The sequence below is a fragment of the Lycium ferocissimum genome, chromosome 12, assembly GCF_029784015.1.
Source record: "Lycium ferocissimum isolate CSIRO_LF1 chromosome 12, AGI_CSIRO_Lferr_CH_V1, whole genome shotgun sequence".
NCBI lineage: Eukaryota > Viridiplantae > Streptophyta > Magnoliopsida > Solanales > Solanaceae > Lycium > Lycium ferocissimum.
In genome coordinates this window covers 31,742,177-31,767,972 of record NC_081353.1, presented here as the reverse complement: position 1 = coordinate 31,767,972, position 25,796 = coordinate 31,742,177, and the positions used below count along the sequence as shown (strand labels likewise).

General features: G+C 34.4%; 1 protein-coding gene and 1 pseudogene across 1 annotated transcript; one reads left to right on the top strand and one right to left on the bottom strand.

Moving 5' to 3' along the window:
- The first annotated feature begins 1,429 nt into the window (after positions 1–1,429).
- Positions 1,430–15,226, top strand: LOC132039210 (GDSL esterase/lipase At2g24560-like; annotated as a pseudogene).
- Positions 15,227–16,532: 1,306 nt separating this feature from the next.
- Positions 16,533–21,865, bottom strand: LOC132040123 (uncharacterized). The gene is made up of 7 exons (XM_059430739.1): positions 21,712–21,865; positions 21,506–21,601; positions 20,158–20,245; positions 19,596–19,680; positions 18,773–18,836; positions 18,596–18,685; positions 16,533–16,905 (listed from the first exon to the last, which is right to left on the bottom strand). Exons 1-7 carry the CDS (start codon positions 21,820–21,822, stop codon positions 16,858–16,860), a joined length of 582 nt encoding a protein of 193 aa, XP_059286722.1. The 5' UTR covers positions 21,823–21,865; the 3' UTR covers positions 16,533–16,857.
- Positions 21,866–25,796: the final 3,931 nt, after the last annotated feature.

Below are 25,796 nucleotides of genomic sequence, written 5' to 3'. Positions count from 1 at the left end.
AGGCCCAAATTTTTTTTTTATGGGGGTCCACAACGTACGACAAAAAAAGAACACCAAACGGTGCTTCTTAATAGTAGTAATATAATAATAATAATAATATAATTATTATTATTATTATTATTGTCTACTATGTACTACTGCTTCTACTTTTTTTACCAACTCGTGAGTGGGCCCCCCTTCCCCTCCTTCCGCTATTTTCTCTTGCTTGCATTCATTTTCACTCGAAATATTGAAATTGGTGCAAAAATACCCTCCATCCACCTTTGAAATTTCAAATTGCCATCCACATCCACCTTTGAGCTCCCAAATACCACTGACATCCATCTATGGGGTCTAATATACCCTTATTTCTAACAGCCCCATATTGACACCCAATTTTGTCCATCCTTTCGTCCAATTTACATCGTTAAGCTTCTATTTTATTAGATTATTAATTATATTTTTTTAATCACAACTTGTAGTCAAATTTCTTGATGATCTCTATTACTATTATTACTTTTATTATTATTATTATTATTACTACTACTACTATTATTATTATTATTATTATTATTATTATTATTATTAATCTTGAACTTGGATGTATTTTTCAAATAGATTCTGGTCCAAACTTCTGTCATTTTGTTCTTGGCATATTAGATGAAAAGAGGAAAGTTTTGATTTCGCAATTAAGGCGGATATTAAGCTATGATTTTTATGATTACTAGTAAGAAATTAAGGTGAATGAATTAAGGAAAGAAAGTGGAATTGAAAAGAGAAGAGAGGAGAAAATCAAACTAGAATAAATGAAGGAATATAAACGGCACAAAGAAAGGGATTTTGTAGCGGTGGAATTTCGACGAGAATCGGGGAATGATTGATTTTAAGGAAATTTAGAGATGACGGGGTCTTAGGAATTTTGAGTAAATAACAATAAGTTATGGATATTTTGTTTTGGGGGTAACCTGATGCCTTTGGGGATTTTTAGTTGGAAAGGGATTATGGGCTGGGTAGAAGCTTTAGAAAATGGGTGAAAATTTTTATTTGGTTTATTTGTTCCTAATAGTAATTTCAAATAGATTTTCTCGATTTTTTTAATGATAATAAAAGCAGAGGGACAATATATTTTGGTAAATAGTTTTATCACTTGTAATAGCAAAGTAATCATAGAAACATAACAACAACTATAAGTGTGATGCTAATACAAAAAATATGTTTAAATAAATATTTATAGAGAATACGAATAAGATTAACACTGCAATTACGCCAAAAGGAGAATAAATGCATGAGTGATTTTTTTTTCTAATAAAACGAAAAGGTAGTAGTAATAATAATAACAATAATAATAGTAATAGAGATCATCAAGAAATTTAACTATAGGTTGTGATAAAAAAAATATAATTAATATTCTAATATAATAGAAGCTCAACGATGTAAATTAGACGAAAGGATGGACAAAATTGGGCGTCAACATGGGACTGTTAGAAATAAGGGTATATTAGACCTCATAGGTGGATGTCAGGAGTATTTGGGGGCTCAAAGGTGGATGACAGGGGTATTTGGGGGCTCAAAGGTGGATGGAGGGTATTTTTGCACCAATTCCAATAGTTCGAGGGTATTTTCGGCCCTTTTTCGTAAAATAATAGAAAACAGAGATTTTAGTCCCTGAGTTATTTCTTAATTTCACTTTTAGTTGTTCTGTTATTCTGATTTAGTATATTTAACCTTCAATTAAATAAATTATGCAATTTTAATCCTCGAGGTAACGGAAGCTGACAGAAAATAAGAAACTTAACGGAAATTTATTTAAAAATACATTAAGAAGAACAAAAATAGAGAGAGAGAGACACTAAATAACCTTCAACCTCGCAACTATTAGTTCAAAAATCTGAATAATAGTTAAGTTAGCTTTCGTCACTGCAAGGATTAAAATTGCACAGTTTATTTAATTGAAGTTCAAGTATTCTAAGTCGAATAATACAAGGATTAAAAATGGAATTGAGCAATAACTCAAGCACTAAAATCGCAATTTTCCCTTAAAATAATTACAAAGTCAATTCAAAGAATAATTTCCCTAAAAGGTCACTCATGTATTGAAATTGCCTACAAATATCAGTTTTGTTTGTTTTATGACTGTAATATCACCTAACTTTCACTATTTTCCTCAAAATATACTAACCAAGCAAAATCTTCATTCTCTCCTATTTGGCTCGCCATATCACATAAAATTCTATTTTTTAAAATAATAAATTCATTTAACTCATCAAATCCATCTAACACAACCCAATCCAAACTCATTTAATTAACCAACTCATGTCTTGTATCAATTTAACCCAGTTTTGTGCGGATTGCCCTTCAAAGGCACTAGTCTTTAATTTTTTCCCCTCAAATTGGTGGTCTTTAATTTTCGCCCTTCGCCTAATACCTCGAGGTTTTGGACTTCAACCCCGACTTAGTAAAAAAAAAAAAAAATTTGCAAGACAGAGGTTTGCCTTAAGGCAGACTTTTATCCAAATTAGGTCTTAAGGCAAACCTCTGCCTTAAGGCCTAACTTTTGCCCAAATAGGCTTAATTTTTGCCTAAAATTAGACCTTAAGGCAGATGTTTGCAAAATTCCAGTTAAATATTTTTTTTTTTTTTGCCTCAAGGCAATAGCAATGCACTAAGAGATACTAAAAGGTCACGGGTATTCTTCGCACATAATTCAAAACAACACAAGCAAACTTAATGCAGCAGTTTGTCCAAATTACTTAAACATGTGTCACAAATATAAAATTTATATAGTTGCTAACATAAGAAATCATGCAAGGTTACCGGTGCCTAAGAACAAAAATGTATATATGTACACAATTTGGAACAAGATGGTGAAACACACAAGTAAAACCAAACCTCTACCTTAAGTTAGACTTTGAAACTCCGTCTTGTGAATCCAAACTCTACCTTACGAAATTATTTTAAATTTTTTACTGAGCGATGGTTCGAACTTGGAACGTTGGAGTTGTACGCAAAGGACAAAAATTAAAGACTAGTGCCTTTGAAGGGCATTCCAGCGAATTGCCCTTAGAAAACATCAAAGAAGCGTAGCTTTTGTACCCAAGTTTGAATTTTTGCAACTTTTACCCTTAGCGTATATCCCTGTTTATGACTTGCACCCTATCTTTTCATCTTCTTCCTTTTTTTTTTTTTTGACGAAATGCACCTTAACATAACTTTTGCAGTAGTATATGCATGAAACACAACATTAGACATCAAAATTCTCTCCAAACACACGAGGAAAGACGCATATTCATTTTCCAGATAATGCTGCACAAAAGATTGCCAAGTAGTCAAATACACCATTATTGGAAATAATAATTACAAAATTATAGGAAACCAAAATAGTAAAAGGTGCTTTGGTTTTTATTAGCTCAAGGAGTAATGATTTTGTTTTAAATTTCTATGATGTCCCAACAAGAAGAGTTGAATTTAGCATGAAAGAATATCAAGATTCTATTCTACAAGATGCAAAGTTCTGTCAAGGTAATTCTCTATCACATAGTTCTTCTACCATTAACAGCGTAAAGTAATTTTTACAATATCAAATCATATAAAAATTTACAATTCTAGATAATTGTTCATAAAAAATAAAATTAATACCATAAAAAAGTAAGATTGGTTACATATTTCAACATATTAAAATATATTAAGTGTAAAAAATTCATCCAAAAGATATTAATCGTAAATGAAAAGATTTTTTTCCATAAAAAGACAAAAATAGAATCACATTTATATCCATATAGAATATACAAGAAGAAGAATCTTTGATATGTCTGAGTATGAAAAAAGTATGTATAATTAATAAACTTTATTATTTTGCTTCATTTCCTTGACTTTTGTTCCTATATTATAACTTAAAAAAAAAAAAATAGATAAAAGATTTCTTAATATTATCAGAAGATTCATTTCAGTTGATAGACTTTGCTCTACAATTTAATGTAGTTTTATAAATTGATTGTGTAAGCTAATTTTTATAATATTAAGTTATCTAAAAGATATTGCGGATAACTGTCCATCAAATATAGAATTTGGTAACATCAAAATAAGATACGTTACCACAATATGTTAGACCACAATATGTTAAAATACATTAATAGTTTAAAAATATAAAAAGTTTTTAACTATCGATGAGTTTTACATCTTTGATGATTAGCAACTTACTACTTAGAACTGAGTTACTACTGAGTACTGAGTTTAACACATACAAATCAACAATGTAAGGAAATTACACTATCACATTATTTTTGTCCATTATAGTATGTAATCTGTCTTTTTTCCAGATTATAAATCTTAATTTTTATGGATAATTGTCCGTAAATATCTTTGTATGGTCCGATAGTATAATAATTACTTTACATTCTTGCTACATGTATGTAAGTAAAACTCATTAATAATTAGTTATCATATATATTTACATACAATTACCTTATAATTAATATAATAATTGTTTGATTTTATATTATTTTACTAGGAACTTCATGAACTTGGATGTCGTAAGATTATAGCGAGTATGGGTTTCCTCCAGTTGGTTGTTTTCCAGTTCAAATGATAGCAAAATCTCCATTTCATAGAAGTTGCATTGAAAAAGCGAACTCAGATTCTCAATCTTCTAATAAAGAAACTTGAAGAATTGTCGACTCATTTACAAGCACAACTTTCTGGAAGCAAAATATTATATGCAGATATCTACACTCCTACATTAGACATCATCGATAATCCACCAGAATATGGTAAGTTTTCAATTATGTTACTTGAATTCCCTAAAAAATATATTGCGGGGTACGTATCGAATCCTTAAAAAATAGTGCAAATTTTAGAATTCGACACGAGTACGAGACAACGATAGCATTTTTTGAGAGTCTGAAACTATATAGGTTGTCAGTGCTTCAATTCATTTGCTATCTTTGTGTTAATACATTGTAAAACTAATTTATATTATATTCTCTTTATATTATCGGTTGTTTTAGGTTTTTATACGCGCACCAAAAAAATTATTTTACTGTGAAGCATAATCATGTCATGATTTTTTAAATCTATCTTAATAGTCTTAATCATAAGAGTAATTGTTTCAAATATCCTTTAACTCTTTTTTTCCCGGCAAATATTGGACCACTCGGGGGAATCCCCGAGTGGCCTTTTATTAATAATAGAAGAACCTCAAAAAAGGAATAAGTACAAATAAGGGAGGCTAGGCCTTACCTTACAAATCTTAATGAGGTCAAATACCTCTACTATTACTAGCAAGCATGTAACAAATAAGAACTTGAAAGAACCCGATACTCTATGATCATCACTGTATTTATGGCACACTATATGATGATATAACAAATGATGATACTAATAACTGATAAAATAAAGCAAGAAAGAAAGTAGAGAGGAGCCCATTCTTCTTTGCACATCTAACAAATCCTAAAATCTGTAACCCTTTATCAATTTAGTTCTTCTCCTTGTGCCCTTTCCCCAACCTATTCAAGAGTTCTTGAAATACATAATTCTTCTTAGATCTGTTCGACCTAGTTGATGTAGTTGAACCTTGTCACCTTATGCTTTCTACCCTCATTGATAGTTTGTCTTGGGACAAACTCCTCAATTGTTATCTTTATGTGAATCGTTGCAATACTAATTTATACTATCCTCGTTCAATGTTATCTGTCTTTTAGTATTCTTACACATCACTTTAGAAAAGTATTTTTTTTTTAATAGTTAAGAATAGTCGTAGGTTTTTTCAATCTATATTAATAGCCTTAATCATAAAAATAATTATTTAGATTATCATTTAACTCTCCTTATATGTCTCACATAATTTATACGGACTAATTGGAACGTAAGGTTGATTTGTAAAAACGTAACGAATGACTTATGTTTTGTCTTTAATGGCAAATAATTTTTAAATAAATTTAGTTTCTCAAATTGGTTAGTATTTGAGACATTGAGATATTATTACTAAAAAGGGTGCAAATGCTATGTAAACCTTAAAAGTATAAGAGGGAGGGGGAGGGGGGGGGGGGGGGGGAATTGTAAATTTTTCGTTACGTTAGTCGACTAGGTTAGACCAAAGAGTCCATCGTTTGCTCGTGAGAACACTAATAGTAAAATGCGAAGGTAAATGACACAAAGAGTTTTATACTTTGGTTCGGATTCAATGTGAATCCTAGTCCAGTCCCTTGGGTTGCAAGGGTGATCTCTGCAGTTTTTCGTTAAAGGTTTGGTACAATCGAGGTTTGAATGGAGTTCCTACGTCTACACTCAATCGCTCTTAATCTTTTTGATACAAAGCCTCACAAGCTGTATTATAACTCTCCTTTCTTTTTTCCTTACACTATAAATCACTCAGACATACAATGTTTATGAAAAGTAAAGTAGAATACTAAGAGAATGAGACTAAGCATATTTCTTGTGTTTGTGAAGCGACCCCTTTATAGGCGTTTTAGGCTCTTCACGCAGAGATCAACCTGGTGGATTTGATCCTTGGAAACGGAATTAACGATCCTATTTCCAAGAATAAGGATGGAGTTGTTGCTGCTTTCCTTGTGCGTTGAGGCAGCATTATCAATCATCAAGATTATTACACTTCATGAGATATTCCTTTTAATGTTGGAGATGGCCTTTCATTCCTTGAAACAATTTGGTACTGCTGGAATATTCCTTCTTTAATGTTGCAGATATCTTTTCCTTTCTTGAACAATTTTGTACTGCTGGAGAGTACTACTGTTAGCCACGTTAGGGCTGGGAAGTCTTCACTTGAGTGAGTCCAGCTCGTTGGGGCTGTTTTGTGGGCTCCCATCTTGTTGGGGCTGTTTTGTGAGCTCATATATATTCCTTGTGCGATTCAATTACTATACCTGCACAAGTAAAATTGTCATCATAAAAACTTGGCACTAACAATCTCTTCCTTTTTGAGGATGACAAGTTTAAATAATATGTAGTCAACTTCCCTGTAACCGATGCTCCTCCCCCTGAATGGGTGGAGGCTCCCCCTGACTAGTCCTTGTAGGCTCCCCCTGAACAGTTGACTGTCTAGTTTTCCCCCTTTGGCATCACTCAAAAATAAAGGCAAAGAAACAAAGAAACATAGATATAGACTTATAACATGTATAAGATACTAAACCAATCAGCACAAAAGGACTAAACCAAAGAGCAGCATAAACACAACCAAACATAAGTCCCACAAAAATATTGTTTAAACAGACCAAAAATAACCAAATAAAAAACTATTCTTGGCGGCGGAAGACTGGACGACGAAGGAAATAGGCTAATATATTCACAATAGCATCCTTCATTTCAGTCAACGGAGTAGTAAGACGTTCAGGAATGGCGCTAACACTGGCTTGAAGCTTGGCGGACAGTTTGACCGCTTTCTTTATAACAGCATCCAGTTTAACTCGCAACTTAGAGACATCAGCACCCGTTTCCTTAGTCGCATCACGAATCTTCTCTACTTGAAACAATGTAGATGCCATTAAGTCTTGAGATGCCTCATAGACATCCTTTAGCACCCAAGAATCATTGCTCAAGACATACCCCATGCTACCAAACACCCTAGAGTTGTAACACTGCTTAACTAGAGTAATGGGATAGTCGACTAAATCGATTTTGTGGACTTCAAGTATGCGGGAGATGAGCATACCATATGGAAGGCTAGAAGGATTGGAAGCACACTCAATCATGTAATTGATGATGATGGAGGACAAAATTGATTTTCTTCTTGGAGAGAAGGCAAAAAGCAAAGATAGCATCACGTTGGGAGATAGTAGAGTAGGAGCCATCACGAGGAACAACAGTAGTCGCAACCATATGAGCAAGCACACGAGCCTCAAAAGAGATGTTGGACGGACTAATTTGAGCAGGAACAGAGGTGGAATTTGAAAGGGTTTTCTTAACATCATCAAAAGACACTTCAAGAGATTCAGGCCAGGAATTTTTGGGTAGTTCGGAAAAATCAGAACAGGTGCAACCAAAAATAAAGTCAAGGACAAAGCAATTTAGCACAATGTGGGTACCAAGAACCATTGTTTCGAGTTCATTAGCCTTAGAAGACCGAAGATTTGCATAAAACATATGAACAGGGGTTTCATACACATGAGGAGGGGTTTTGAAAAAGTTTTCCCAACCTTGATGGACAAATAACTATTTTACCTTACAACATAGAGAAAGCATATGGTCAATATTAACAATCCTACCAGAGACGATGGTTTTGTGTTCAAGAGACGAGAAGAGTTCTTGATGATGGTCATCCCAAAATTTTTTGCGAAGATCAAGGGGTTTATCAGTGATGGTTTTGAGTTTCTTGGAGAAGGTGGAGCATGCAGCATCAGCAAAGGCTCGCTTTCCAAGATTGCAAATTGGAACGGAGTCGGAGGCGTCAGAGGAAGAGGAGTCGCTAGAGGTGACAGAGTCATGAGGAGCAGGAAAGAGACTCTTACCAATTTCCTTGAGCCTTGAGCTTTGGCGTGTGGAGAAAAGAGGGGTTTTCGCATTTTTCGCCATTGGAGAGACGAGAGTACATACGGAAAGGTTGGCAGGGAAAGGTAGAGAGGAAGGTGGAAAGGGTTTATGGGGATACGGATGAAAAACAGGATTTTATGGGGAAAGTAAAAAGAGAAGGGAAGCATGGGAAGATGGGACGGTTATAATTGGGATGGGAATGCAATTTATGGCAAAGATTTGATTAGCCGAAAATTATGGCACAGATTTCAAAAAAAAATTAGACAGATTCATCAATAATTTCCAAGGATCTTCTTAGCATGCAGAAACGTTCTTCAAGAAGAGGCTTAGTAAAAATATCGCAAGTCAAGTTTTCGGTGTTAACAAAAACTATTTCAAAATCTCCCGAGCAACATGATTTCGATAAAATGATGCTTAATATCTATATGCTTGGCCCTAGAATGATGCACAGGATTTTTGGACAGACAGATAGCACTCAAATTATCACAGAAAATTTTAATAGGTTTAAAAAACAAGCCATAATCGCTTAGTTAATAAGACATCCAAATTAGCTGTGTACAAAGATTTCCCAACAAAGAATGTATTCAGCCTTAGTGGTAGAGAGAGAGAGACTGATCCCTGGTTTTTGCTATTCCAGGAAATAAGAGATTTTCCTACAAGCTGGCAAGTACCACGAGTACTTTTTCTATCATCTTTATCACCTGCAAAGTCTGCATCTGAAAAACCTTCAAGTGTAAAATCATTTGTGTTAGGATACCATAAACCATAATTAGGTGTTCCATGAAGGTATTTAATAATGCGCTTGACAGCAGTAAGATGAGATTCCTTTGGAGCAGCTTAGAATCTAGCACACCTGTACACACTAAACATGATATCTGGTCGACTGGCAGTTAGGTAAAGCAACGATCCAATTATACCGCGATACTTAGTTTCATCAACAGGTTTTCCTGCCTCATCCTTATCAAGAGTATAAGTAGGACTCATTGGAGTTCCCATACCTTTTGAGTCAGACATTCCACATTTTTGAATGAGTTCCTTTGCATACTTTGCTTGACATATAAATATTCCACTTTCAGTTTGATGAATTTGTAGTCCCAAAAAGAATTTTAATTCTCCCATCATACTCATTTCGAACTAGCTTTGCATAAGATCAGAGAATTCCTTACACATAGAGGGGTTAGAGCTTCCAAAAGTAATATCATCAACATAAATTTGTATAATGAGATTTCCTAAGGAGGATCGTTTAATAAAAAGTGTTGTATCGATCTTTCCTGGAGAAAATCGTGACTTACCAAGAAAGAGTTTAAACGATCATACCATGCCCTAGGAGCTTGTTTAAGACCATATAAAGCGTTAGTTAATTTTAAAACGTGATAGGGAAATTTTGGATTTTCAAAACACAGCGATTGTTTGACATATACTTCTTCTTCAATGAACCCATTTAGAAAAGCACTTTTGACATCCATTTGAAAAAGTTTGAATTTTTTAAAAGAGGCATATGCAAGCAGAATTCTAATGGATTCCAGCCTGGCAACAAGAGCAAAAGTTTCATCATAGTCAACTCCTTCCCGTTGTGAGTATCCTTGAGCAACAAGTCGAAGCTTTGTTTCTAACTACTTCTCCGGGCCTCATTTAGCTTGTTCCTCGTATACCCATTTTGTGCCAATGATTAACGCGTTTTCAGGTTTGGAAACTAGATTCCATACCTTGTTCTTTTCAAACTGATCAAGCTCCTCTTCCATAGCTTTTACCCAGTATTCATCTTTTAAGGCGTCACCAACTTTCTTTGGTTTATATTGAGAGATAAGAGCAAGATTTACATTATTCTTACTAGATGCTCTAGTTTTCATCCCTTCATTGATGTCTCCAATAACAAATTTCTTTGGATAGTTAGGTTCGCTTCTTCATTCGTTTGGGATTGTTCCAATAGTAACATCAGTCGACTGAGGTGTTTCAGAAGACGACTCATAGGATGCCTTTTCTTCAGCGGGTCCTGTAACCACCGCAAAGAGATATTTGACTGTCTTCTTCATCTGTAATTTTTCTTGCCTCGGCCATGTGATTAGTAGCATCAAATACAACATGAATAGACTCTTCAATAGATAAAGTACGTTTGTTAAAAATTCTATAGTATCTACTAGTAGGAGAATAACCAAGAAATATACCTTCATCACTACGAGAATCAAACTTACCAAGGTTTTCCTTTCCATTATTGTGAACAAAACACTTACATCCAAAAGGATGGAAGTAACTAATATTTGATTTCTTGCCAGTCCATAGCTTATAAGGAGTTTTCTTGAGAATTGGTCTAATCAGACATCTGTTTAGAATATGACACCCTGTACTTACTGCTTCAGCCCAAAAGTGATGTGGTAAGTTTGTTTCTACGATCATTGTTCTTGCCATATCCTGAAGGGTTGTATTCTTCCGTTCAACTACACCACTTTGTTGCGGAGATCGAGCTGAGGAGAAATTGTGTGTGTAACCTTGGTCATTGCAGAATTTTTCAAAAGCCTTGTTTTTAAATTCTCCTACATGATCACTTCTAATGGAAGTGATGTAATATCCTTTCTCACGCTGAACTTTCTCACAAAAAAAACTTAAAATTCTTTAGAGTATCATCTTTATGAGCAAGAAATATTACCCAGGTGAAGCGAGAGAAGTCATCGATTATAACAAATGCATACTTTTTTCCTCCAATGCTAGCAGTTCTAGTAGGACCAATAATATCCATATGAAGTAGCTACAAAGATTTAGATGTAGACACAAAATCTTTTGAATTGAAAGAGTTTCTAGTTTGTTTACCTTTTTGACACGAATCACATATATGATCTTTGGTGTAATTGAGTTTTGGCAATCCTATTACAAGATCATGTCTTGCCAGTTTCTCAACTAGGCGCATACTTGCATGACCAAGCTTCTTGTGCCACATCCACGGATCTTCTCCCATTGAAGCTAGACATATATGACCTGTAGGATTTTTGATAGAGTCCAGAGTATACACATTTTTGTTTCTGCTTCCAGGAAGATTTTTTATCCCAGAAGAGTCCTCTATGACAAAACCTGTTTTACTAAACCTTACCTCAAGATCAGAGTCACATAGCTGACTTACACTTAAAAGATTGTACTTAAGTCCCTTTACCAACTAAACATTAGAAATGTCACAAGAATTATCAAAAGTAATAGTACCAATACCGATTACCGTTCCAGTTGAGTTGTCTCCAAAGGTTACTAATCCTCTATTAAAGTCAGCGACCGATTTGAATAGACTTTTGTTGCCTATTATATGTCTTGAACACACACTATCTAGATACCATTTTCCCTTTTTCTTTTTCTTATGGTGTTCCTGCAAGACATAATTTTTACTTTTGTTTAGGTACCCAAGGGTTCTTGGGTCCTTGATGGTTAGTTTCCAGGCACTTACTTTTCTTAGGTTTCCATACGCATCCAGGTGCATTTGAAAAGCGAAATCTACAGTTATGATAGTCAGGGCCAAGTTTTCCACAATAGAAGCATGTTTGAAAGAGTTTTCCTTCACCTTTACACGGATTGTTTGACCTATGTATTCCAGACTTTCTTCCAGTCGACTTAGAGGTTCTAGTTGATGTATCAGTTTTAAAAAAAAAACTGTCTTCCCTTTAAGATTATCAATCATTGGTAAGACCTTTTTCCCAGTAGACTTATTTTCATCAGTTAACTGGTTTGACTTGGTATAACTGTGACCGGAAGGTTTCAGTAAAATATCTATTTTGGATTGTAAATTGTAAACTTCATTTTGAAAAGAATTTTTTTCTTTTTCGCAGATTTCTAATTTTGACTCCCACTCCTTTTTTTCTCTCTTCAATTTCCTATATTCATCAAAGACATTATTTAGGTCTACAAGAGTTTGATCTAATAATTCTTGAGTTTCTTCACATTTAGAGCAGGGTGGAACTTACCTTGTCGTTTCCTTCGAGAGTCATGAAACACACATTTTCAATTTCTTCGATTCTTTATCTAAATTTCATCTTCACTCCAACCGTCGAAAGCTATTTGTTTTTGATAACTTCTAGTTGGTTTCTTTCTGTCTCGGGACATTCGGATGCGATATGGCCATATTTTCCACATTCATAACACTTCCCATCATTCTTTAATCGCCCAAAGGAAGCCTTTCCTTTTCTAAAGTTTGAGCTTCCTTTTCTATTATTTCTTGATCGTCTCATGGCTTCTATCACATGCCTGGAAATCATGGCAACTTCTTCTTCTTCTTTAAAGTCATCATCAGACTCTTCAACTTGAGCCTTGAAAGCAACCACATTCTTCTTTTCATCCTTCTGATATCTTTGAATGTGATTTTTTTCAAATGCTATCAGATTTCCTCTTAACTCATCATAAGTGAACTTATCCATATTTTCATCTTCCAGGACAATTGCTTTGGTTTCCCAAGTTTTTGGTAGACTTCTAACAAGTTTTCTTACTTGTTGAGAATTGGTGTAAGTTACTCCAAGGGATTTGAGTTCTCCAATAATCTTGCTGGATCTTGTAACATTGATTCAATGTTCTCATCGTCCTTCATCATGAAGGCTTCATAATCGTGTCTTAGAGCATCAATTTTTGTTTCCCTTACCTTTGATGTTCCTTCGTAGGTGACCTCAAGCTTATCCCACATTTTTTTGGGAGTATCACAATTTGAAAATTTTGCATACTCTTCTCCACTTACTGCACAGTAGAGCAAGGCTATTGCCCTGACATTTATTTGCAGTGTCTCTTGTTGTTCTTTGGTAATGTCATGTGATTCCAGATCAATTGTTGAAGTATCCGTTTCTTCCTTGTTTTCAATGCTGGTTTTTGGAATGGGTTTAGGCCCTTTCTTAATCACACAAATTTCGTACTTGATAATCTGTCGATCGCACAAATATTTTGAACCTTTCCTTCCAATGGCAATAGTGTTCACCATTGAAGTATGGTGGTCTTGTTGTGGAGGGCCCATCTTGTAATATTGCTCCAGGAATTTGATATCCAGCCATTTGATCTTTTCTCATGTGCGGTTAAACAACTGAAAGTGAGACCTAGCTCTGATACTAATTGAAAGTGCAAAAGGGGGAGTGAATTGTAAATTTTTCATTCTATTAGTCGACTAGGTTAGACCAGTAGTCGACTATTTGCTCAGAGAACACTAATAGTAAAATGCAGAAGGTAAATGACACAAAGAGTTTTATACTGGTTCGATTCAATGTGAATCCTAGTCCAAATCCTTTGGGTTGCCAAGAGTGATCTCTGCAGCTTTTCGTTAAAGGTTTGGTACAATCGAGGTTTGAATGGAGCTCCTACGTCTATACTCAATCGCTCTTAATCTTTTTGATACAAAGCCTCACAAGCTTATTATAACTCTCCTTTCTTTTTTCCTTACACTATAAATCACTCAGACATACAATGTTTATGAAAAGTAAAGTAGAGTACTAAGAGAATGAGACTAAGCATATTTCTTGTGTTTGGGAAGCAACCCTTTTGTAGTTGTTTTAGGCTCTTCACGCAGAGAGATCAACCTAAGGGATTTGATCCTTGGAAACGGAATTAACGATCCTATTTCCAAGAATAAGGCTGGAGCTGTTGCTGCTTTCCTTGTGCGTTGAGGCAGCATTATCAATCATCAAGATTATTACATTTCATGAGATGTTCCTTTTAATGTTGGAGATGGCCTTTCCATCCTCGAAACGATTTGGTACAGCTGGAATTTTCCTTCTTTAATGTTGCAGATATCTTTTCCTTTCTTGAACGATTTTGTACTGCTGGAGAGTACTACCGTTAGTCACGTTAGTACGGGAAGTCTTCACTGAGCGAGCCCACTGCTCAGTGTTTTGTGGGCTCCCATCTTGTTGGGGCTGTTTTGTAGGCTCATATATATTCCTTGTGTGATTCAATTACTATACCTAAACACGTAACATTGTCATCATAAAAACTTGACACTAACAAACTTTCCATGTTCCCATGTATAGGCATAGTTTTGTTCTTATATAGAAAATAAACAATCCATTCTTTTTGCATATGTGGGAACCTTCTGAGCAATTTCAACCAAGGTTCTTTTTGTACGATGATAATTTACGGATTAATTCGTGTACATTTTAACTATTTTATTAAATACCTATTATTTTTACCTAAACCCGTACCAAATAACTTTGTCTATCCAAAGGGTGTAATCATATAAAATGAAGGGCGGACAATTGAACAACTTTCATAGAAAAATTATACTATGTAAATAAGTAAAAATTATTTTTATACATATATATTACATCTTCTACGTTGTAGCAAATAACCATCTGCTAAGAGGTTTTTCCTGAAAGTGAAACTCGTATAATAAATGTGTCCCAGGGAGGTAGGAATAAATCAGCGTTTTATCTCTGTTGGAATTTAAGCTCTGATATCCAAGATTTGCACTCACTTCATTAATCACTAAGCCACATAATTAAGTGGGTGTCAATATCAATTTTCAGCCAAGTTTATACTCTACAAACCTCCCCCCATCACATTTTTATTCTTCTTGTGAATCAGAAAAGGTTTCTTATTTTACATAATTATGACAGGATTCAAAGAAACCAAAAGGAATTGTTGCGGAACTGGATTATTTGAAGCAGGACCCTTGTGTACAAGAATATCTCCAATTTGTTCAAATACTTCACAATATGTTCTCTTTGATTGCATTCATCCAACTGAATCAACTTATTGTCATATTTCTGGGTACTTAGTGAAGGACCTTGTCCCAAAGTTCTCACCCATTAGTAGCATTTGATTTATTACATAAACATTACTAAGTGTTATATTTTCCATGCGTACGAAAACAGTGTGGCAGACCTATTTTATTTAAATTATATCTGTATGTATTTGAGGAATTACCAAAAGGTCATTTGTTTTGATGTATAAGGTCTTACATGGATTGTGTGTCCGAAAATTGTTATGTGAAGAATAAATGATATAAGGATTGTTATGTGGAATAAAAAATATGGGAATTAGTTTTTAGAAATTTCTTATTGTAAGGGCATTTCGTCTTTAGATACTCTTATTCATACTCATACTCTTATTCATACTCTTATTCATGTATTATTAGTACATGTATTAGTTATTTCACCTTCTATCCCGTATAAAACAAGTATCATGGATCATGCAGAAAATATTGAAGGCAAATAAACATGTGAATGCAGCGGGTTATACAATGCAAGAACTAACAGATGACTAGGTTTCCTACAAAGCAGTTCTATCAGAGAATCAAAGATGTTTTTCCAAAAGTTGGGTAGAGAATTAGATTGGCTGCACATGGGAATTTATATACAAGAGATAGACTACACAATTGGGGAATCACAAATGCTACAGCTTGCCCCCTATGTGAACAAATGGATGAATCCCACTCTCATCTATTTTTTGAATGTGGATACTCTAGTCAACAATGGCAGAAACTCTTGTGTTGGCAAGGAATACAAAGGAGCAGTTTCAACTGGGATGCAGAACTTGCACTAGCTACTCAATATGCCAAAGAAAAGACTGCTACAGATTAAGTTTATAGGATGTCTCATGCTGCTGCTGCTGTGGACCATATTTGGAAGGAATGAAACTTGGGATGCTTTCAAAACAAGAAACAGTCGGTGAATAATTTGGTAAGGAAGATCATTCAAGAAATATGCTTCAGGGGGAACATGAAGGCAACAGTTGCTCAATGGCCAACTAGATTTAACTTCTATCATGTTTAGTTACCTTGCAGATGAGGAAAGTTAGTAGAAAGTATGGTGCATTGCTTTGTAATCGTATAGTCTAGTCTAAGAGTATGGTAGTATGGCTGAAGTATCGGGGCTAATGTCCAATACTCAGACCATTGCTATGTACTGTCCATCAATTTTGGTAATGAAATCTTTTATTTACCCAAAAAAAAAAAAAAACTTAGATTCTCGTACAACTTGTACTGTATTAGTTATAGAATGTTTAGTTTTCGGTATCAAAATCTGCATAACTTATGGTGATTTTAATACCGGAAACCAAACATGCTATAAAGCAATACCGATTTATCTGCCAAGATGAACTTGGCTTATACCTCAAACAAAAGAAACTTGAATTAACCCAAAGATTTCATTTTGCTGCTCTCTCAGGAGGTGAATTACACTGTTTATCTCTATCAACAAAAATAAAAAAATATTTTATAATCAGAAATTCCTGAGGATCAGTGGCGTACAGTTCAAAACTCGGTGGGATAATGAACCCACTCCTCTACCATTTTCCGCTACCAAGATTTTGTCTGCGACAAAGTTTGAACCCATGACGAGCGCCTAGATCACACATCACGCATTGAGCTCGTACCTTAGACCAAAGGCCCGGGCAACAAAATAACAAATAAATAAATATAGTTCATTGTCACAGATTCTAGAGTAATTTCTGCTATATCCACCATGAAATGGGTCCTAGTCCATCAGCATCAAGAGATCCCTGATAATGTACAGACAAGAAAAATTCAGAGTTCACGGAATAAGCATAAACTAAACTTTTTTGCTCACTAAGTCTTACTGCAACAAGAATAATGGAGAAAAAATTTCAAACTCAACCATATGCAAGACTATGATTAACAGAAAAGGGATAAAAGCTCAGCAACGTTACGCGTTACGCAGAAAAACAAAAAGTGGAAATGACATGAACACACCATCTATTAAGTATCACAACAACATAATACCCAGTGTAATCCCACGAGTGGGGTCTGGGGAAGGGAGAGTGTACGCAGACCTTACCCCTATCTTGAAGGTAGGGAGGCTGTTTCCGAAAGATCCTCGGCTCAAGAAAAAGTAGGGCAAAAGGTCAGACAAGAATTGACGAAAGTAAAGAAGCCATGGCAAAATACCATAAATAATTATTAGGAAGAAAAGTAACAGTAACTGCAGCAAACTAATACGATATACAAAGTACAAGACATAACAGATAGTAGCAGAGAATCAAAGGGCAGGAAACAACAAAGATAATACTACGCCTACTAGTATGAAGGGATACATGAGACAACGCTCTACTACGCCTATTAAGTATCACAAATAAAAGATTACTAGATATGGCCAGTAAAGCCTAATCTTTCCACTAGAGTTCCGACCATTATAGTTCAGGACATCTAGGTAACAAAGTGACCACCTATGAGTGTCATGGTTTATAGCCTGTTTAGCCAAATTTCTAAAATCAGCTTATTTTGAAAAGTACTTTTTTCCAAAAATGCTTTTCAAAAAAATAATTTTGGCGAAAAGCAGTTTGTGTTTGGCCAATTAATTTGAAAAGCGCGTTTGAAAAATAATTAATGTTTGGCCAAGCTTTTAAAAGGTGCTTCTAAATGTATTTTTCTCAAAAGTACTTTTGGGCAAAAGCTATTTTTTTTAGCTTCTGAAAAACTGTTTTTGCTACTCTCTAGAAGCACTTATTTTCTCCTAAAAGCTTGGTCAAACACTTTACTCTTTTTTAAAATAAGCACTCATACAAAAAAAATAAGTACTTTTGGAGGAAAATAAGCTTGGCCAAACAAGCTATTAGTAAAAGTTCCTCCGGCCTTTAACCAGAAGTCTCGAGTTTTAGCCCAGTGGGCTTATAAGACGCGAGATGCGGATTATCAGGCAGTGGGTTCTGGAGACTGATCTGCATTCCATTTTAACTCGGTTTCAAGGTATAACCACTTAGTGTAACTAAATGCTACTGGTAAACAAAATTGCTTCATCCAAAATTCCAAAGATTAAATCCTCTGAAGTTTCACTTCATGAAGTGAATGATGTGACAGATACTCCATCATCGACTACTCAGTTAATGTCCTATTTTAAACGTAAATGCCACCAGTAAAATGGGTGTAATTACAGATCAAGAGTTTACGTATGGGCTATGGCACAAGAAATCCAGTGCATCCCAAGCATTAAAACCTCCTAACCAGCACTTAGCGACAAGATTATACAATCAAACTTCTCTATAACCGCGTGAATATTGTTATAATGGACATATTATTTATAACACAGCATGAAAATCGGTTCCAGCAAAAACTGGGCCGTTATAGTGAAATATTGTTATAAAGGATGATCGATATAGAGAGGTCTGACCGTATCAATTTAATAATAGGAAAGGAAAAAATATACAGCAGGAATGAAGTTAAGAGTTGACATACCTTTATGACCATAGGTGCAAATGGCTTTGAATCTTTATCTTGCTCAAGAGGTATTGAAGGATAACTAACATTATGAACTTGGAACCTAATCTGCAATTCATATAATCAATGTCAAAATTTTCAAGTACATCATTCGACAAACGGTGCAACAGTAGCAAAAGTGTTAGGTTTAACAACCTCATCTACGCCATCAATAGGATATTCCTGTTCATCAAACGTCCATATCCACCTGACTTGGTTCCTGAAAATGGACAATAAAAGCATATGCAAAGAAACTTAAGAGATGTATGATTCAGAAAGACCAAACGGTACATGAGATCGCACCACAAAATTAGATGTTGAGAAAAGGTAAGTTAGTCGTTTTAGTCCCCTAGATATTGACTCAGTCCAATTTTGATCCGTGTGATATTTAGCTAAGCACATTCAACCTTCAATTCATTAAAATCTGCACTTTTTTTTTTTTGATCCCTTTTCTTCTGAATCTTCAAAGATTTTACGCATTATATACTATTACATTATCTAACTACCCATATGTTACGTTAAATTTGCATTGTTACTCCATATTTGAGAGTGATTAAGTTCTAAAAATAGTTCAAATATAATATTATCTCGTATATAAAGGGATCAAACCACTGAAGGTTAAATGTGCTTAATCATATTTTGCAAGGACCAAAATTAAAGTTTACCAATAATTGAAGGACCAAAAGTGTTATTATCCCTTACTGTTTTTGTAGATTTGGCCCCTCTAGAAAGAACAAGGGATAATTTCAAAGACCCGCACTCGGGCCCCAACCAATCAGGATCCGCGCTGCGTAAGGCCTATTAGAAAGACCAAGTAGTTGATGCGATCGCACTACATTCTAGAATAAGGGATAATTTGAAAGACCCGCACTCGGCCCCCAACCAATCAGGATCAGCGCCGTGTAAGGCCTATTAGAAAGGCCAAGTAGTTGATGCGATCACACCACAAGATTAGATGTTGAGACAGGAAAACACTTACTGGTTTTCCGGATCAGGTTCAGAACGTGATGGAACTGGCATTAGAGGTGCGGGTACATAAATGTCACTGAAAAATCCAAGCGACACTGCCAAGGACAAAGAGAAACCAATATTAAGATGCCTTTTCTGGAAGTTTATCTTCATCAATTAACATGCACCTTATATATCACTGGAAAAAAATTAATGAAAAGGAAAATCTATACTAGCCCATGAATTCCGCAAATGATAGTCTGAGAACAAGCCTTTCATTATGCAAAAACTTAGTTATCCTCTGCCAAACTAAAGCGGAAAGTAGCTAATAAAATATTCCCAGCATATAATTCCTGAACTAGAAAAATGTGTTTTCATCAAGTGTTGTTCTGTATTAATATTTAATGAGACTACATATTTTTAATCATTAAGGAACTATGACTAAAATATCCTTCAATATTTTCATGGTTCAAACAAGTAAAAGTTCTCAGTGCTAGATAGTTGTAAACAACACTTGGACAAATGTTTTTCCAAAACATATACCACAGAAACTTCAACAGAGAAAAATTGGATGAGAATAAATTGATGCTTACAGCGCAAACCCTCTGCATTGGACTCTTTGAGTCTAGCAGTTATTACTTCTCCAACAAATGGGCGAAACACTACCAGTCTAAACTTGACCTGCAAGATACCATGATTATTCTGTATTAATGAGCACGCTATCACAGAAAACTACAAATAATAGAAAGCTGATTGCTTATAGCCCTTAGGGTTCGTTTGTTAGGGTGTATTAGGTGAATAATGTTGGTATAAGAATAATGCTGGTATAAAAATTTAGTACAATGTTTGGTGAATTTAAGTCTAGTACAACTAATACCAATGTTACTTATACACCCTATTCAGTACTATTCTTATACATAGTAAAGCATGGCATTAACCATACCAGCACTATTCTTATACTTGGGGCTTGTTTCGTACGAAGGATAAGGGATAAATAATCCCGCAATTGAATTTGAGATGAGTTTATCCCACATTTGGTTGGGATAAAATCGTGGTATAACTATCACCGGGATTAGTTATCCCGGGATCGTAGTGTTATTTTATCCCTTGTGGGAGGGCGGAATAACTAATCCCGTTATAAGTAATCCTGCGATAACTTGTTTCTCAACCAAACGACCCCTTAGTGCTCTATTAAGTACTATTCAGAATTATGCAATGCATGTTATTTTAATACAACACACTAAACAGTTGATAAGAAATAATACCAGCATAATTAATCCCAGCACTGCTAATCCCAGCATAACTTATTTCGAACCAAACGACCCCTTAGTCGCATGACACAATTGAAAAAACTGAAATGCTATTCCAGAACCAGCTCATAAACTATAGTAAAAATCGATTATTCTTTGGCTATTATGCTGTCCAGCCAGGATTCATCATTTTTCCTTCTAATTGAAAGGTCACCATTCTGTTGTAGGCAAAAACAAGGATATCGAGCACTTTTTTCCAAAGATTGAGACATCAGATCCTTATATAGATCATGTCAAGGAGGGGGTAACAGATTTATTAGAGGTCAAAAATACTTGCAGTTATCACATAATCTTTTAGAAAATTGAGGGAAGAACCCTTTTTTTTTCTTTTTTTTTGGGTTGGATCAGTTAAGGGGGCTGATTTAGAACAAAGTTATGGCTATGGTGAGATCCCAATAATCACCCTTCAAATCCAGAGCAAGAAAAAGGTGCACTTTCAATTCCAAGTACAGGGCAGTGATACTCATAAAGCCAGAGAACTTATCAACTGAAATCATTTTATATTAAAAGAAAACAGTTTCAACGAGCGGGGTTGGAAAATGGGAATCTCTCACGAGGGGCAATAATACATGTTTGCACAATCCATTTAAGTTAAACTAAGAATAATTAACTGCAGCAACAAGTAGAATACCGTATATGTTGAGGCCCCTTCACTTGGATAGATAAAACCACCATCTATGGAGCGAATATCGTAAATAGATATGGCAAGGCCCAAATTTGCAATAACCTGGGCATCATGTCAAAGAGTTAGTCTCTTTTAATGATGCTAAATCTTTTTGAGTTGGGAAATGGATTGAAAACAAAAATGCAGCCTCAAAAGAGAAGAAGAAAGCAAACCTTATCCACAAAGAGACCCTCAAGTTCTCCTCTGATTGATTCATTGAGTGGAAGACTTAGGAGATGAGGCGGCAATCTCAGTGTGTGTTCTATTAAACTCAGATAAAACATGCCTCCTTAAATCTGTAGCAAGATACACAACAAAATATTTACCAACTAGACAAAAAATACACACTTGCGAAAAGTCTAAATTTGGTAGACTTGCAAAAGAAAGACTATAAAACATGTTGATAGATTTGCAAAAGAAAGACTATAAGACATGGCTCTTTATCTCATGTGGATCGTTTTAATCTACAACATATATCTGTTTTGTTTTGTTTTCAGCAAGGATCCATGCAAAGTAACCCATCAAAGAATATTCTTGGCCTCGGTCCTCTCCATTCTAACAAATTTTCAAGGTTCTCATATGCAATCAAAAGAGTATTAAATATTTGTTGAACGGATTCAAGTGATCATATTGGGTAATTAGATAACACAGACCAAGTCCACTTAGTCGTCTAATTACGCTCAAGCGATCACTGTGCTCCTTGCGACATCGGCCAGTAGACGAAGCTATGATTGGGTACTTCACTTTAAGCTAGCATACAAAGAAGCTCTTTGTTTTATCGACAAAAGATAGATAACTACAGTTGTTTGACTTGGTGTGCAGATGCACCGTCCCATCATATTACTCCCCAAAAAGGTGCAAAAGTATAACCTATGTTGCTCTGACTCTTCAAAAAATTTGGCAGGTGCATGTCAGATCCTCCAAAAGTAGTGCATCTTTTTGAGGATCCGACACGGATGCTGCAACATTTTTGGAGAGTCCGAACAACATAGAGACTGCATAAGCTATCAAGCTATACATTTAAATTTTTAACAATAAACGAAAGAATATCGTTTCACTCAAAGTACATCGAGACGGTGTCAATAAGTTATTTAAAAAGTAAGATACTAAACTTGATCTCAACCAAAAAGCCGGGAGGGTTACGAAAAAGTTAGCTATGGCTCAGCCACAACTATTGTATTGTATAAATATAACAAACATAAAGAAGCCAAAAAAACAAAAACAAAAAACAAAAAAAAAAAAAAAAGAAACTCTACTAGTGAAAGCATAATTCAAATATATTACTCCATTACGATTATAATGATAACTATCCAGCAGTTTCACCTTGTATAACGAAAAAAAAAACAAAGCATCAATCAAGATTTCGAATTTTCGATAGCAATTGCTCAATTAATACCTTATTTGTTGTATAATACCATCACAAAAATCAATCAATCAAACAAACAGATTCAAATCTAATACCATCACAAATAATCAAATTCCAAGCCCTAGCATATTCAACACAAACAAAAAACATGAAAAAAAAAACTAAAATTTCTTTTCAATAATAGACAAACCTTGAAATACTTATACGAAACCCCTGTTTTTGTTAGATATATGCATTGTATGTTTATAAATATATATATATATATATATATATATATATATATGAAGTTTTTGGGTTATGTTTATATAAGGATACGATTTAGGGTTTTATCTTTTTGATTTGGGAAATTTTTGAGAGAGAAAAAAAAATGGAAGATTGAACAGTTAGGGTTATACAGAGAAAAATTGGGGGGTGGGCGGGGGGGGTTCATTAAAGATGATGACTTGGATTGTTTTGTTGTATGTTTATGTTAAATACCTAAATTAGCCCTTATTAATCTAAACGATGTAAAAGAAGTATACTATTTGCAAAGGGATCCTCGATGTTTTCCTTTTTGTTGTTTGAACCTTAAAATCGAAGGGGGTTATTCATTCAAGATAATGACTTGGATCGTTGTGACGTTGTGAATTTCCTAACTAGCCCCCATTAATCTAAAGGGTGTGGGAAAAATGTAGAATTTAAAGTGTCCTTGATGTTTTTCTTTTTGTTGTTTCACCCTTAAGTTTAGCCCTCCACTTAGTGTCTGGAGAATTCTGAGTAATTTACTCGAGCTCTATCCAGGCTTTTTGCCAAAAATACTTCTTCTGTTCTTCAATGGTGCATACTAATAGTCTGTTTAGCCAAGCTTCTATAATCAGCTTATTTTAAAAGTATTTTTGGTAAAAAGCAGTTTCTGTTTGGCCAATTAGTGTTTGGCCAAGTGTATTTTTCTCAAAAGCGCTTTTCAGAAAAGGACTTTTGGGCAAAAGGTATTTTTCTTTTTTTTAAATTTTCCGAAAAAGCTATTTCGATTAAAGGAAGCTTATTTTCTCTCAAAAATTTGGCCAAATACATCTAGTTTTTTTTTTTTAAAATAAACACTTTTTAAATAAACTTGGTCAAACAGGCTATGAATACCAAACCAACTTTAGTTAGGTTCCGTTAGGTTATTTTTTAAATTTGGTTCGGTTTCAGTATGTAATATGCATCAGGAAAATTATTCATACTATCTGTTTATCTCAAGTATAAATTACACGAACAAAAATCTAAAAAGTAACTCAGAAATATATATCAAGGAAATTGCAATGAATAGAAAAACGAAAAAACGCTATTCTTTTTTCTTTCTTCTTCTTCATATAAGTTATTGAGAATAGTAGAAAAAACAGAGAAGAAAGGAGAAAAAAAACGCTAACCTTGTTTAATTTTTGCAACTCAAATTGCTCTTCTTTAGTGGGAAGGAACATATATTTTGAGGGGCCAAAAATTAAAGAACGGCGCTTTTTGAAGAACAATCCGTGCAAAAAAATGGTGAAAGGCGAATGATTTGGTTTTGGGCTTTGCTTCAGAAGTTAATGACAATTTGGGCTCTGCGTGTGCTGTTAGGCATTTTGTTTTGGGCTAGGCATCAAATGATGGCGACATAAGTTTATATTTTATCATCATAATATTTTAAAAATTATATATTTTAGGCATAAGTTAATTGCTAAAGGGAAAAAATTAAAGACTAGTTCATATGAAGGACAAACCGTGCAAAGGGGCTAGAGTTTGCCTAAAACCAAATATCGAAGTATTAGGAAAGATAAAAGAGAAAGTTATATAAATACAAGTAAATAAATAAAATATTTTGTAATCCATAACTATTAATTAAATTACATAATCTACAATATATACTCTATATTTAGGGTATATGTATGACTTTATGATAGGAACCCAACAAGTACAAGGCCATTCACTAGGAGTCAAGCAAGAGAACTTCAAGAGTTGCAAGCCTTGTTCATGAAGAAGGAAGCCTTGAAGGAGATTAGAGAGAAGACGTCTCGGATTTACAATGTTTGGGAGTTGGCATTGGAAGAGTTACAAAGTGGCTAGAAGCGCAAAATGGCTAAAACTGAAACTATGGGGCTAAGATTGCAATTAGAGGTCATACTTGCAAGTTATGAGGTTAGAATGGCAATTGGAGGTCATAATTGCAAGTTATGAGGCTTTGGATGCAACTGAAAACCCATGTGGGTATTTTTGCAAAAAGAGCCACTTTAGGGCCTTTTAGTGTAATAGGCATTAGTATAAACAGTTCTTTTCATCCATTTGGAAGATTTAGCTTGAATATTGTGTGAACTCAAATATTGAGAGATTTTAGTTAACAGATAGTTTGTTTGGTTACCTACACTGAGTGTGATTTCATTGTTGCAAAGTGAATTTGCTTATCCATTGAATTCATCTAGATTGCTCATTTGTGGTTTCCAATTGAATCTTCTAATTGATTCAAATTGCTTTGGTTCTTTTGGTTGAATTCACAATAGGAGGGTCTAAGTTTCATATACTTAGATTTGCCTATATGGTTCATTACTAATTGGGTCAAATATCTATCCTCTATTCTCCTTAATCCCCAAATCTTCATCTATCTTTTGTTTCCTTTATTTTTGTTTAATTCTTAGAGTTTCCTTAGGTTATTTGTTATCACTTTATACCATAAATAAAAAAATATTGCTATGAATAAAAGGCTAATAATAAGGAATTTCCTATATTAGTGATAACCAAATTAAATACATATCAGAACACATTAATTACTTTTCTCAACATCCCAATATACTTAGCTAGCATTTTAATCCATAAAAAAGTATAGTACTGTTTATATGATATATTATACAATTCCTTGAACAAATATATATATTCTTGTACTTATATATTACGTAT